Raw genomic sequence first — 15,792 nt, 5'->3', positions numbered from 1 at the left:
AAGTGAAGACTTGTCAAAAATTGAAAATGGTGAGAAAAATTATGTATGAGATGCATATATAGAGGATAAATGTGACTGATTATAAAATTCCTCTATCCATGATTTCTTCTTGAGAATTAATACTGGAAGCAAGGGTTTTCTGCTCATACAGATCAAGGCTTAAAAGAATAAAACACATTCTGAGTCTAAGGTGTCATGCACTCACATGGAGAAAACAGAAAGTATACCTCAGACCTCTCAGTTCAAGGATACTTTTTGCCATAAAAACAAATTAACTTTTTTTTTTAATAATCAAAAGATAGTAACATAAATTTTACCATCAACACATAGCATTCCTCACACAGGACTTGATTGCAGAACCAAACCAATATTCAGGAAAGTATCCTCAGAAATGGCTAAAATTTAGAGCATTAAATGACTTTGCACAGAAGGAAACTATACACAAGAACACGAGAGCCCTGGTCTCTGCACGGATGTAATTTCTCAGTGCTGGAGTTCTTTATGCAGAACTTCCAGATGCAGAACGTGTACAGCAGTACTAAGCCACACCGTCAGGCTGGCTGCTTAGATTTCTGGGAAGTTGTCAGCATTTCCGTAGGGTTTGGGAACTAAATTTAGAGGATACAGTTTGTTTGGTTAAACGTCTTTTTTGCAGCTTCCAATAGCTTTCGCTGGTATATACGATCTTTCCAGCCTTCAGCACTTGCTCAGTCTTCCTACCTTTGCTGCTTTACTGGTAACTGTCTTCTCACAAAAGGCAAAGTAACTACAGTGGTTAAAAAAAGAAAAGTCATTTTTCTCTTCCAGACTTCCTGGAAGTCCACATTTTGAGACTATACATTACTCGCCAAAGTTCAGTAACTTGTACAGCTGCTGTGTCACTCTATTATCCATCCAATAAGACAAGTGAGGAAGATGCCGTGCTCAGCCAAACTACTGTCCACAACTGGCGACTCATACAAAAACCAGCACTGCTGATGACAGTGGGCATTCATTTGGGTGGGAGCTAGAGTACTGCCTTTCAAATTTCCTTTTGCAGTCCTGCCACAGTACGCTGTAACCCAGATTTATACTTTCTCTCTGAAATGTACTATACATATCATTCAATATTGGCTTAAATATTGTTAACTCCTGAAGATTTTTCCTATTATTATTTAAACACAGATGCACAATTCTTACATTCTCAGCATACCATCAATTTAAATATCAATACATAAGCATCATCAGTTTAACCAAATAAGAATCAAATCAAGAAAGTCTCAAAGATCTTAGAAGCATCTTTAACAACAGTTTTCTCCCAATATCAATTGCTTTAAATAAATATATTAAAAAGGCAATGGATGGCTGTAATTTGGTGATAAAACCCCATATTAATACCTAGAATAAAACAAGAAGGAAAAATATAAAGGAATAAATTTGAAAAAACACAGGAAACTCATAAAAATTAAGAACAATATTGTGACTTGAAGGCTTAAAAAAATAAGTGACTTTAAGAAAAAGGATGCTGTAAGATGTTGACTCCCTGAAGAACAGCACCCTGCCAGCAGCACGGTGGGCTCTCCCAGCTGTCCAGGGGCACCGGGTTATCACAGCTCCTTTGATGGACCACTACAACCCATTAAAGAACAACATTACAGTAACAGTCATTTCTGGATTCCATTCGTTTTAATCAATAATTTTGCTTCCCTCCTTCCTAGTAATGTTCTAGCTAGAGAACCCTGGAGGTGAGTTCTGTGTGGACAAGGATCTGGTATCTCTGGACACAGGAGCTGGGATCACACCGGGAACTGGACTTTGAGGAGTTTTCCAATAGTATCCTATGGAGCCCTGAAGTTCTTGGAGGTACCTCAGGGGCCATCAAGGCAGAGGGGTAGGCAGCAGAAAGAAAGAGCATATAGGGTTTTGGCCTCTGTCCCCTCTGACCTCCAACCAGGATGTAGCTAACACTGTATCCAATTCCATATGCTGAGTTTTCTTGTAAGATTCCTTTTTTAAAAAGGTTCAGCCTCTTTAAAAAATGTTGAAAAACTCCTGAGCTACTTGATCTCCAAAATTTGCATTAGTTTTAATATGTTTTGGCTCAAAAAGTCATCAGAGAAAAATGTTAAAAAGGGTTGGGGATAAGAATACTAGCGTACGTAAAGAGATAAACCCCTATAAAAGTCCTCAACCAAGTCAGGTTGACGGGTCTTCATTATGATCCTCATGAACTTTGATAGAGAACCTTCTGGAGAGAACTCTACAATGCGCCCCAGAGATATACAGATACACACCAGAACCCTGGCCATGGGGCTCACAAAGCAGATTGGTAAAACTCATTCCCAGCCCACTCCCTCAGGAAGGGGAACGCAAATCACACCAGGAGACCACTTAGAGTTAGCAACAGGACCTGCCCACCAGGGTCGCCTGATTCTGACCCACTTAACTCAGTTGACCCCCAAAACCAGGTTGATAACCATCCTCAGAAAGGCATTTATTTAAGAAGCTGGTTTCCAAGGGAACTTCTTCTGCTCTGACCATGAGCCCTAATTCTTTCAGTAAAAAAATGATTTTTAGTATTTCAAGGTTTCACGGCAAAGCCCTAGAATTTGCCAGCATTTCTAGCATGATTTTAAAGTCAAAAGATTGGTTTTTGTGTGTGGTTTGTGGAAATGCTTTATCTTATGATCATATCATGCCCATCTAAAACATGCCGGCTAGATTCTGGAGCCCCAGAGACACAAGCTGGAACTTCATAATTCCTAGAAAGGTAACACAAACAACTTGCCTTTGATAGCTGCCTGAACTGACCTAAGATGTAGGAATGCTGGGAAAGAACTGTGCCAATTTTCCAGGCCTATTTAATTCTAGCATCTTAAGGATTAAAAATAAGAACTCCATTCTGGCCCTGTAATAGACTTGAAGAAGAGATTCCCATGAAATTTTTCTCTCCTATTAGCTGCCACAAGAGCAAAAGACGATGCTGGAGACAGAGCTATAAGGGAGAGTTTCTCCGACTCTCTAGCCATCGTCCAGATTGACCTTATAATGGGAACTCTAAAGTACCAAGCTTGCTAAGTATGATGGTAAAGAGATATGATTCCAAGGGACCACAGGACATGGGTGGCTTTTCCTCCCCCTTTTTACTCTTCCTTAGATGTGAGCTCTGTGGCAAAGAAAGGAAAAACAGACTACCCAGGCCACACCCAGGCCACTCCTAGTTAGACATATTCTGACTCTCAGCATTACCATAATGTACAAACTAGCGCTGGCTACCATCCATCCAGTTTACTCAGCCACTTTGCCTAAACGTGAAAATTGTATTTAGATATGTGCTGACCACATTTCAAAGATAAGAATAAAAACTTTGTGTACTTAATTCAGAAGTGTAGAGCTCCTAAAATCTAAATTATTACTATCCAAATGAACAGACACAGTTTTTGACATTCCTGGTGTGGGGACGTGGAATTGGCCACCCCAAGATATGTCTCTTTGGCATCAGGATTATTTGAGGCTGATTGCTTTTGATAAACTGGGACAGGGAAGGAGGCTCTGAGGAATGGAACTTGCCCTTCCTTAGGACACATTTACATTTGTAAGGTAAATCTCTATCTGTAAAAGCTGCCTCCCTCTCTGTACCAGGAAGAAGAAAGGATATGACCTTCTCTCTAAAAACTCTTAATCAATACCAAAGGCAAAGACTTAAAATCTGCATTTTATTGTGCTTGTCTGGTAACCTCCTGTAACTGACTTCCCTCCCCCTCCCAACTTTGGCATTTCTTTAAGGATTAAGCATCTTTCCTTAGGCTAGGAACTGATTGCTGTGCTCACCTGTGACCGCCCAGCTCCAGACAATAGACTTGCCTCCTGCTACGCCCACCGAGATAGCCGACCACTACCTGCTGTGTCCATCAAGCGCTGTGCCGACAGGGCAATCTTGTGACTATTGTGGGAGGGACATTTCAATCACATGTGAAACACCCCGTTTGGGGGTATATGACCAGTCTGTGCACCCCACTTCTTCGGTGCCCTTTCTTCCTTCAGGAAGAAAGGCCCCGGGCCATGGTTCCTCATAAAGCTTTGTTTAATTTTCTCTTGCTATTCTGTCTCATGTGAATTTAATTCGTTCTCCAGCCAGACGAACCCACATTTGGGAAGAGGAAATGTCCTGCTCCCCTACACTGGCAAATCAGACTAAGCGATCAGACAAAGGAACACAATATGAGAAAAATCATGCATTTCAACTACCATATTTATGTGGTAACTGAAGTTGAAGTGGAGACACCAGATGAAACAATGTCAAAAGCATGATAGTGATTCCAAATGACTCTTGATGCTAAAAAATTATAAAACACACGCACAAAATTCTCAACTGGTCAATTCAATTACATTTAGTTCACTTCTTCTAGCTGTTGGAATACTAGCCTCTAGTTCATCTGTGAATTTACCTGCTAAACTTTTTACTAATACAACTATGAAATTTACTAGATTGCTTTAAAGAGCTTAAAGGTGATAGGACTTTCTCATCTTCAAATATAGGTGGAGGAAATTACTTGCTTCTTCCATTAACCTTTTCCATTGCAAACAGAAGTCAAGAGATAGAAGTCAGCTAGGAATTTAATTGAGAGCTGACAGAACAGAGGAAGTCCCACTATTCAGCTCAGTTCCTCCTCCTTGTGGTCACAAAGGGAAGGTGCCTGCATCTGGTGACATTTCTTCAGGGAATCTTATCATTTAAATGACTTACACAATAGTCATTTGAAGGAATACATGATGCCAATGAAAAGTGCTCAATTTTCATTTGTAAGTGATTTCCACTTCCCTCTGTCTCCCATTCTTCAGTGTTATCTCCATCTTAAGAGTTGATTTTAAACTATTTTCTTAATTGCAAGATTACTGAACACATCCTAAATGAAACAGTAACTGTGCATCTCTAAGAATTCAGTATGTGGATATGCCACAGCCATTTTTAACACAAATTGAAAACACAGTATTAAATATCATAGTGCATTAAACCACTGCCTGGAACTTCACCCGCACTGACCAACCAGGTGGGTGGGGCTGCTGCTATGATTATCGGTCACTTACTAGGCTCCAGCCCACAGCCCAGACTGACTCATACACTGTTTTCACATTCCCAGCTTCCAATGAACCACCGAGTATTATTTATAAAGTGGAAGGAGGGAATAAAAACACTTTTCATAATAGGTTTTGGATGGTTTCCACTCAAGATAAGATAGATTGATGCTATTTTGAGGAGCGTCTAGTGAGGTTCCCCCCGCAGCAGGAAAGGCCCCCTGGACTGTGAAACAGTCCTGATTCTGGCACGTTCCCCACCAGCCCTCCATTTACCTAATCTTGTCAGTGAGAGCATGCCCTCCTTCTCCACTCCTAGACCTAATTTTTTACATTCAAATACTGTTTTTTTAAATGCCATTTGGTTGTTTTTGCACACTTACGAACCCCTCAGAAGCACAGTAGGCTATTCTGGCCCTGACAGGCCGCTTGTGCCCAGACATTCTTCAGAGGAGCTGGAAAGAATTAACCCCTAAGCCGAATCCATGCCCTTCTCTTACAGAATTCCCAGCTCATGGAAAAACAGAATTACTAAGGTAAGAAAGAGAAGCGTATTTGAAGAATTTGCTTCATGACTTTTAGACAAGAGAAAGAGAAGAGAAGCTAACAAACAAGAATGTTGCTTCAAGAGACGATTTGTCCCTAGTCCTTTGGGAGACAGGGCATTTTGCCAGCTGTCCCTTCTGGTCCAACTGAAAGTGTTATGCCTAGACTGCTGTACCCTCAGGACTGAAACCATGTAACAGGAATGCTTTGAGGCACCCAGACTTCACATTGTAGCATGTGGCCTTCTGTGGGGGAGGCGGGGGATGCCTGCTATTCTCATTTAAATATCATTTACAGCTTTTTCATTCGATTTCTTTCTGCACACCGGTTCTCCCTATCCTTTACGTTACATAATTGAAGATCTACACGTTATTATGACCTTACTTGATGCATTCTTTCCCTTCATTGTACAGCTCATTAGGAAAAATGGACAGCATAAGTAAAAAACCATGTTAGTAGGAAATACAAGCTTTATATGATAAAGTAAATTTATGCTAACTAGGTAATTTAAAGGTCTGCTCATACAACGGGAGAGGATGCACAACCTTAAAGCTGCAGTTAACATTTATTTCCACCCAGATTTGAGACAATGCCACAAAGCCAGTCCTCAGCAGCTATATCACTCACATTTATGAGTCAGAATACATTTATTCTTATTTTGTTTACTATCATTTCCATAGACCTGGAAGGTGGATAGGAACCTTGGAAATTATGTGGTATATCTTTTTCATCTAGCTAAACTCTCCGAGCAGGTGACCAGCTGTGCTACATTGCATCATTATGAGTGAATGCAAAGGAGCCAGGTGGAGGGGTACCATTCAGTACCACCAGGCAGGAAGTTTCAACTCTCATTCAACCCAAATCTCACTGTTTTCAGAGGACACATAGAAGAATAAGTCAGCATCCTATCTACCCAACCCTTTATATATTAAAGGCACTTTCTGTTTCAGTTGGGGATCGTGTGGGTAAACCAGGGAACAGTGTACCTTCGTCAGACCACAAATTCTCAGAAAGCAAAAAGCCAGGTGAGGCTGTGCAAATGAGCCTTTTATCCATTGCCAGAACTTTTACTTGTAATCAGAAGCCAGATCTTCTCATATTATGACTTTTCTCCCAGTGTGAATTTCTTTTTTTTTTTTTCCTCTACGGAAAATACTAAATCCTTAGTATTTACAACATGGAAGAAATTTTGGTCACATGCTGTACAGCACACTGTTTTTTCTTGGTTGCACTTGTCATGCCTGTAAGTCCATGTCATGTTGAAATAAATGTCTGTCGTCCTCACTGAAATGTAAGCTCCACGACAGCAGAACCAAGTCCGCCTTGTTCATCAGCCCATTCCCAGGATCTAGCTTGATATTTGGTACACGGCAGGCTCTGTACCCAGAGAACTGAAAAATGCCCTTCAAAATCATTTTAGTGCAACACTCCTACTTTAGGGATAATGAAAATAGAGTCCGTAAAAGTGTATCTGGGAAATGACTTGCCCAATACTGTGTAACAGGTTAATGACAAAGCCAGGATTAGAACTCTGGATTCTTTTCTCCCATTCACATTCTCTGCCCATTACACCACAGAGGTTCTTATGTCTAATGCCTGGGCAGGAAACACACCTGATGAATAAGATACATAAACCTTTGTGATCTAAACATCCTTTGGTTGGCTGCCTGGTTCCCAGCGTTCTCTATCAACTGGAACATAGAAACCCTCCCATAAATATGCCTGGTTGGTACATACTTTATGTAGGACTCAAAGAACAGAACCCAAAAAAGAACTCTACAGCCACAGGAAAAAGCCAATTTATTCTCTCCTATGAGGGTCAAGTTTTACAGAGGCCGGCCACAGATGCCAGCTGAATTTCCATGGTCAGCCACCACTAAATCAAATATTCTGGTATACAGAGCTCCAATTTGTATGGTTTTTTTAAATTTTATTTTGGGGGCTCTTTAAAGCAAATTTTCAAAAAATAGAGCTTCTCTTGAGCACATGAAGAAAGTAAGTGTGAATTTTCAGAGGTGACTAAAGTGATCTAACACTGGATTGTAGTGATGGTTGCCCAACCCTATAAATTTGTTTTAAAAATCTTTAAATCATACACTTAAATGGGTAAATATTATAAATTATACTTCAATAAAGCTATTAAAAATAAATGTGAAGATGAGTTAGATAAAGTTCCCATTTTTGTTAAGATATGGTCTGAAAACTGTAAAGACATTCTTCAACATCCCCATGCTCATTGAAGTCCAGGTTCTATCTATTTCAATCATGGTTTGCCTACAAGGTCAAAAGCTCTTCCTGTAATTTTGGTAAAAGTAAGTTAGTAGACTAGTAGAAATATCTGTAAAGAACCAGTCTTCATTGACGTAGCACCAAGAGAAACTGAGTTGTTTGATTATCTGCATGAATGACCTACAGACACATCTGTTTAATTAAGCATAGTATTCTAGTCCAAAACCTGCCATTAACGAGCCATTGGGTTTTGAGAGAGTTATACTTCTCCGGGTCTCAGTTCTCCCACTTGCATCACGTGTCACCGTGGACTAGAGTTAAGCAGCACATAGTAATATTAAAAAGAAGACTAACTGCTCTCATCTATGAACAGCAATTAATATGCCAGACTCTAGGTAAATTACCAACCTATGAGGAAAGCAGGATTAGCCATTTTTTGCAGATGAGGAAACTGGAAGATAGAGAAACCAATTCGTTTGACCAAGGTCACACAGTTATTTAGTAGCAGACCCAGGATTCCAACCCAGAACTGTCCAGCTCCAAAACCTATGCTCACTCTCTATTCCTCATGGCTTTTGATTCTGTCCGCTGTGGGCATGAATCCTGACCTTGCCTTTACTATGTTAAGTTAGTCACCTTCTCTAAGTCCAGTTTTCTCATCTGTAAAATGAGATTATTAATACTTAACCCTCTCAAATGAGAGAGTGCTTCCCCTACAACCAGAAACTATTCAATAAGTCTTTCTTATCCCTCTCCCACAAAAATTTCTTCTTTTAAAAAAAAATCTATAAATTCTATGATTTCCTAGTAGCCTATCTGGATAAACCTCACTGGGGCTGAGTTCTATCCAAAGTAACGAAGTGAGCAAGACAACATAGCATTAGTCCTTGCTATCAGTCCTTGGCTCTGTGACGGAGACTGTCAACAAGAGTGTCAACTTCAAGGGTGGGCATCTGTCCACAGGAACTGAGTTGAGGTCACAGACTCGTCTCACTCTGCCCTACAACAGATGTCTGGGTGACGACTCTTTGTCACTCCAAACCAAGGGTAGAGCCAAACCAGATGGGACATGCTGTATCTCCTTTCTAATCCTCCTGGCCAGCCCATTTATTCCCTAAGACAATATCTCGCTGACCATAATTCAAAATAACTCGTTTTCCCCTGGGATACTATTTTCAACATAATACCTGTATTTTCACGATGTCTAATTACTCCACAAGCAGCAGAGACCGTATAACAGCGATTTGTCAGCAGGAAAGCTGTTTGCATCTGGGTATTGGAACGTGCACCTTATAATGTTTACCTCTCCAGGAACCTGTGAAAACTGATGTAATGTGGAGCTCTAGTGGTGGCAAGAAAGTAAAGCAGCCATTGGTGAGAGCCAACGAAGAAGCCGAGGGAATCACTATTATTATTTATGTATGTTACTACAGTGAAATCACCGTTTATTATTAAATTACTATGTTAAGAAGAAAAATGGTTCAAAATGATCTTCTGAGGTAATATAAGGTAAATATAAATGTGATGGCTTTCTTCCAGATTACAAGTTAGATCTCAACAACTAGCTTACACCAAACATCATGAAGCAGTTAAATCCACAAGAAACAGAACTCAGTGCTGTGGTTGTCACTTTTCTACTTTTTAGCAACTTCACTAAGAATCCTATTAATTAAACACTAGTTATTTCTCACACAGCTGGCAAGAATACCGTGTACAGAAAACGCTGGACTCTTAGTGGTATGATCAGCAAAGTTCTATACCAACTGGCTCAGGAATTTACATAATCCCTGCAGGCTGATGAGGTTGTTTCCAGGTCATTCCTGCACTAGAAAAGTGCCTTCCTTGAACTTCTGGCTTCTGAGGTCTTTCCCAACTGAAAACAACTAAGAATGAAACCTACAATGTCAAACATTACCTTTGTTTCCCTGTTGCCTAACGTGTGTGTCTTCTCAATTGAAAGGGCTTCGTTTAAAAAAATATATAGCTCCATTATGGTCAACAATGTAGCAGATCACAAACAGTGAAATTTTTATGATGTACAGAGAGGAGCTGACATTTGAAATTTCCAAACACAGCACCCAGTTTAGCTGTGTCAAAACAAGTTATCATGAGGAAAAAAACCTCAGAATATGAAAAAATACAGGAACTAGTCTTTCCATACATAAGTATCTAAGTAGCATGTTGCTGAACATTAAAGGAAATGTAAAAGACTTTTCCGTAAGTGATGATAAAAGAAACTAAAATGTCCATAAATGCATTAATAACATTTATCTGAAATAGAAATCTCAAGACTCATGGGAGTTTTTCATGGCTTACATCAGTTGAATCCACTAGGTATTTTCCAGTGGACATATTCCAAGGGCCTGTAAATTGTTAGGTCTGTAGATGAATGACTACCAAGCCTCAGAGAGCTGTGAATGAAGAGTTAATGCTTAGCCAGAGGTTTTTATTCACTGATGTCTCTCTTCCCCATCCTTCTACTAATATGCTATCATTAATACAGTTCTGTTAAGCTACACAGAAAAATGCTACAAACGTAAGAGCCTTTTCTAAGAAGTCATTGAGAATGCAATAGTTCGTAACGAGAAGCCCAAGATAAAGAACCAATGGCCTTTCAGTCCTCATCTTTAGTTACAGGATAGGAGAGAGAACCTTTTTGATGGACAAGAATAAAAGCAGGTGAGGAAAGTAAGGTGGTTTACTAACATAATCGCACGTCGAAGGTAAAAAATGGAAACCTAAACGAATGCAACTTAGCCCCCAGGGAATCCAGACTCCAACGTGCTCTGCAGTCCTTTTCACCAGAGACATTAAAACTGAAGAATATTTTTCAACCTAAGAACTTCATCTGTGTGCATCACCTTGTCTTGGTGATTTTCTCTAAGTCCTGCGCTTTCTCATAACAAAGCTTGGTACGCTGCTTAAAATAATATAGGGGGCTTTATTTGCCATTCTTTTGACTGAGACATGTTGATTTTATTAAGGTGAGTTGGGTCTGCATTCTTTCTTTACTGTCATTGCAGGTAGACTTGACAGACACAGGACCTTTGTCTAGAACGCTCTGTTACAGAGGAAACCTGGTAAACAAGCTCCATTTACCTGCCGGGCAGTTGCAGTCAGAAGGAGCTTCTCTTGCAATTCTTATTTTAGCCATGTGTTCATAGGACTTCTGTAGGGAAAGAAGAGGGATTAACAACCATCAGCAGCCTTGTAGAGAAACGGATTCTGCAGGGACTCTGGCCATAGGCTTGATTTTCCAGCATCTGAGAGCCTGCATAACTAACGTCTACAAACGTACTTGGACTTTGGTCAAAAGGTAACAGTACCCAAGCCCTGGAGAAAGAAGATGACCATTGACAAGGTTTCTAGACTGCTGGACTCGCACATCTTTCTCCATTCTTCAACCGCCTCCACCCTCTCCCTCAGCTCAAGAATATGCAGTCAGTGCAAAAACCTGGCATTAACAGGCTGCAGCCCTAGGTAGCCTCTGGGTTTAAACAGCCAGTATTTTATATGTAAGGTCCACTGCTTATCATGGAGTGCTGCAACCACTGCCAAACAGCCTCTCCTATGGAAGAGCAAGTTCCAGAACACCGCCTAACTCTGCTCTAAAGCAGCTCCTGGTATTTATAAACATAAGGTAGATCCCTTTCAACTCTCAACTCCAACAGCTCTGATTCATAAACACCCCTCACACTGCATCCTTTACAAAAAATAAAGCTACTATTTTTTCTTTTTAAACATTTAATATGAAAACATTCAATGTGTGAAGTGATTGATTGAAAATCATATATAGGGTTATTTCTCTTCTAAGAGTGATTAGCATTTGTATATTAATCACACCTATGGCCCTAACCTTCTCATAACATTTGAAGGGCATAACGGATGCTGTCTCTGCAAGAAATATTCTCCACAAAACTGGAAAAGAGTCACATGCACTCCAGAAAACTGAAAAGAGATTAAACGCCACCCTGCGTTCTGGCCTCCCTTCCCCCTTTTAGGCTCCATATGTGTTTAGCATGCAAACGTTAAGAAGAACGAGGGAGATGATAGAGGCAGAGAGGGCGATATCAAAGGATGCGCACATACAATATACCCTACAGCGAGCATAGACGGTCGCCCAGCTTATGCACACACAGCCCCACCAAGTATGCATACAGTAAGGGTAGAGGCTGGTCGTGTACACAGAATCTCGCCCGTGCAAGACGTTATCCACGTGCAAAATACCCCAGCCTTTCACACCTGAGCCAGAAGTCGCTCCACTTTCTCTTGCACCACTGCTTTCAGCTGGTCCAGGCAATCAGGCAGCAGACGGATGGAAGGGTCTCCCTTAGCGGATTCGAGAGCGGCGATCCTCGCCTGCAAGTCGTTGGTTTTCACCCCCAGGTACAGACAAGACATCACGGCCACCACTGATAGGAGGGCCGTCAGGGCCGCGCACGGGGGCACGGTCCGGGCACAGCGCTGCTCGGCGGGGCTTCTGTCCTCGACGCCCAGCTCCCGGCCCCCTCCTTTCCCCGCATGCTTCTTCACCAGCATCGTGGCGGGTCGGCTCCTCGACTTCGCCTCGCACCCTCTACCACTTCCAATAATCTCAAAAGGAAAGAAAAGGGACCGTTCCTCCGAAGTTCAGTGCTGGTGGCTGCACAACTAGTTGGCGGAGTGGGAGCCGGGGCGCGGAGACGGACCCCGCTCTCCTCAGCGCCGAGCCCCGCGGGCGGGGACCATCCTCCTGTCTTCTCCCTCCCAGCCGGGAGCGACAAGCACCCGCAGTCCGGGGACTGCCAGCAGTTCGGTAAAAACCCCAGTGAAGCCGTCAGACGCCCTCCTTGCCCCTCAGAGGACCAACGCTCCTTCTGAGGTCCGCGAGAGTGGCCGCGCAGGGTCCAGGGGACGGCGGGCGAGACGCTGGAGGGGCGGCCGCTCGCTCGCCACCAAGCCCCGGACCTGTTGCGTCTCGGTGAGTTTGCCTATTTCTACCTACTCGGGGCTTTTCCGCACGCCGACCTGTTCCCCACCTGGATTCCCTTCCAGGCAAAAAGGCAGAGAGAGACCGCGAGGGCGCAGCGCCAACGCGGTGGCCACGGGGAGAAGAGGGAGGACGCGAAAGAACCAAGGAGCAAACGCGAGCCGCGGCTGCCGGAGTCTCTCCGCAGCCCCGCGCGTGCGAGCCTTAAATACCCTCGGGATGCTCGTGTGTGAGTGTGCGAGTGTGAGTGTGCGAGCGCGCGCTCCGGGCGCCGCGGCCCTCCCCGCCCCTGCCGGCGCCGCTCGCCGCGGCTGGCGCTACACGGCGCCCCCTGCCAGCGCCCGCGCCCCCTGCAGGAGCTCCCGCGATCCTCGGATCCGCCTTCGCGGGCCCCGCGGGCCGGGCCGGGAGACCCCCGGCGCGGGAGCTCGCGGGGGGCCGGGCGGGAGGTCTCGTTAGCATAAGGTATGCAAATGGCCGGAGCGGCCGCCACGATTGGAGAGGAGCTCGGCGGCCCCGCCCCCTCCGCGGAGTAACTTCTGCGTCCCCAAAGGCCGCGTCTCCCGCCCGTGCCGGGGCCGCCGCGGGGTCCGCGGTGGGGAAGCGGTCGCCCCGCCCGGCGCCCCTCCTGTCCCGGCTGAAGGTGGAGAAGGGCCTCCAGGAGCGAGAAGGGGAGCAGAGGCTCGGCTCTCGGATCTGCGCTCGCGAGCGGCGGGAGCCCCGGGACAGCCTCTCCCCTCCCTGGCTTCCCCACGTGCCCGGAGGCGAGGGGTCTGGCTGTCGCCTGAGGTCCATTCCCCCACGTCCCTCCTCTTCCCACGGCCGCACTGCAGATTCCGCGGTTAGGGGACGTGTTCTCTCCCCTCCCCCGGTTTCCTTCTGTCTTGGCGGGGCTGGGCCTCCTCCCGCTCTGGATCCTCGTCTGTACGAGGGTGCTAATGCGTTTTCCTGATTCCCTGTTTTGTGGGATTGAAAAAGGGAGCGCTGAGGTACACACATTTCTCAGGATTTAGTAAAGGACTGAAGAATGAGGTCAATTTTTCCTTGTACCTGACTCTGCTCCCTCTGGATCAAATTACAAGTTCTCTAATGGGATTTTTGAAAGTAGGTAATACATAGCATTCTACCTCCAATTGACTTTAAAAAAAAACCCACCTCTTACTCCGAAGAGTGCCTTCTTATCTCCTCCTCCCCACAAGAAATCCATATATTTTCCCATCCTTAATCGAGCTGACCTCAAACTGTTGCTCATTAATGTAGAAAATCAACAAAATACTGCGCTAGGCTCTTTCACCTACATAACGGATGTCGCTAGGTACGAAGCCGGGTGAAGATGTTTCAACACCACCTGTCGATGGAGGATGCAGGAATGAAAAAAGATTAGGGGACGAAACAGACATCAGCAAATTTTGCTATAAAATCAAAAGCGTGATTCTTTATATTTGTGTTACACAGTAGTTCTCAAAGGGTGGCCTCAGACGTCAACATCAGCCTCAACTGAGAACTTATGCAAAATTCAAATTCCAGGGCCCCACCCCATCTACCGAATCAGAAACACAGCAATCTATGTTTTAACAAGTCCTCCTAATGATTTTGATGGCAGGAGAGTTTGAGAACCACTGTAGCACTTTACGCAATGTTTGCAGATAATTTTTGCATCTGAACCTCATAACCCTGTGATGCAAGTAAGGAATTATCAGCCCTGTCTTGTCTATAAAGGAAACAATTTTCAAGTTACATTTAATTGTGATTAAATGCGTTTTCAATAATAGCACCCAAGGAATGGGTTAAAGGTTTTCAACATTGTCAACTCTTTCTGATTTTCTAATTACCCCTGAAACCATTCCCTAGTCTCTGTGGCGGGCTTTTCCTCTGCCTGTCCTCTAAATGTTGGTGCTCCTCAGGTCTCTGACTTATGCCATCTTCTCTTCTAACTCTGTGCACTATCTCCAGTAGTGCTCTCAATTACCAGCCTTACACTGAGGAGTCGGAAACCCCTATTGCAAACCCAAACCTCTCTCCTGAGCCTCAACCCATAGAGCCAAATGCCTGTTCGCCATCTCCACTTGGATGTCCCATAAGCAATCCAATGTAACCTGCATCTTCTCTCCAAACCCCACTCTTCTTCCTTTGTTTCCCATCTCAGTACCTGGAATGGCCCTCCATCCAGTGTCCCCAAGCTGAAATACCCAGTAACAACTTTTGACTCCTTCCTTGCCCTACTCTCCTCGTCCACCTAAATTCCTTCAGTACCTCCCATTGTCCTTAGAGTGGAAATTACAGGTCTTACGAGTCACCACCTCGTGTCTGTCATCTCACCTTCCTCATCGTTCATCTTTCTCTGCACACTCTCCATGCCAGTATGGAGAAAGTATGGAGACAAAGAGAATGAAGACCTTTTCTTTGGGGCAAGGCACTGCTCTCTTAAAATTTCAGTAGAGTGGCTCTTTTCTATGCTGACTGATGCTGACAGTAGGTCACACATATAATTGGGATGATGCAATGTTCTTAGATGATACTTTGTGGAAACTGGCCATAAGAAAGGACATGAACAAGTCTCGCAAGCTCTCAGAACCGTCAGATCTTAGCAGAGAGAGAAAGTTGGAATTTTGTGGATTTGGCATCTTTATCCAAAGGATTAGTTTTGCTTGATTTCTTTGGTGGGGACAATATTCTAGAAATGTACCAGTCGTTAACACGAAGATTTCAAAACCGAGTAGATTCTCTGCAGCAAGCTCAGAGAATGCACGAGTCAAGAACGCTCTGGGGATTTGAACCCATGCTGTTCTGTAGATTCATCAGAGCACAGTTGTTGTTTTGTTCCCTATGTGGAGAAGGATTCAAAAAAGTAAAAATAGCACTAAAAATGGTGCAACCCAGCTGGCTCCAAATTACCTAAGGCTGATATCAATAGTAGTAAAAGGCAAGCAGTGGGTTGTAGAACAGGAATATGATTAGAAGAAAAATGGACCCCAAAGATGTCCACATTCTAA

The 15,792-nt window shown here is 43.7% G+C and overlaps 1 protein-coding gene across 1 annotated transcript in view; it reads right to left on the bottom strand.

The window, feature by feature from the left end:
• COL25A1 (collagen type XXV alpha 1 chain) overlaps positions 1–13,103 on the bottom strand; it is a 435,527-nt gene extending 422,424 nt beyond the window's left edge. Inside the window, exons 1-2 of the mRNA XM_070261593.1 lie at positions 12,073–13,103; positions 10,930–10,999 (exon numbers count right to left, since the gene is read on the bottom strand). Coding sequence (XP_070117694.1) covers positions 10,930–10,999; positions 12,073–12,369 — 367 coding nt within the window. The 5' untranslated portion in view covers positions 12,370–13,103. The remainder of the gene's footprint in view (positions 1–10,929; positions 11,000–12,072) is intronic.
• Positions 13,104–15,792: the final 2,689 nt, after the last annotated feature.

The sequence above is a fragment of the Equus caballus genome, chromosome 2 (genome assembly GCF_041296265.1).
Source record: "Equus caballus isolate H_3958 breed thoroughbred chromosome 2, TB-T2T, whole genome shotgun sequence".
Lineage (NCBI taxonomy): Eukaryota > Metazoa > Chordata > Mammalia > Perissodactyla > Equidae > Equus > Equus caballus.
Note: the sequence above shows the minus strand (reverse complement) of the source record. Positions and strands in the feature narration are given on the sequence as shown.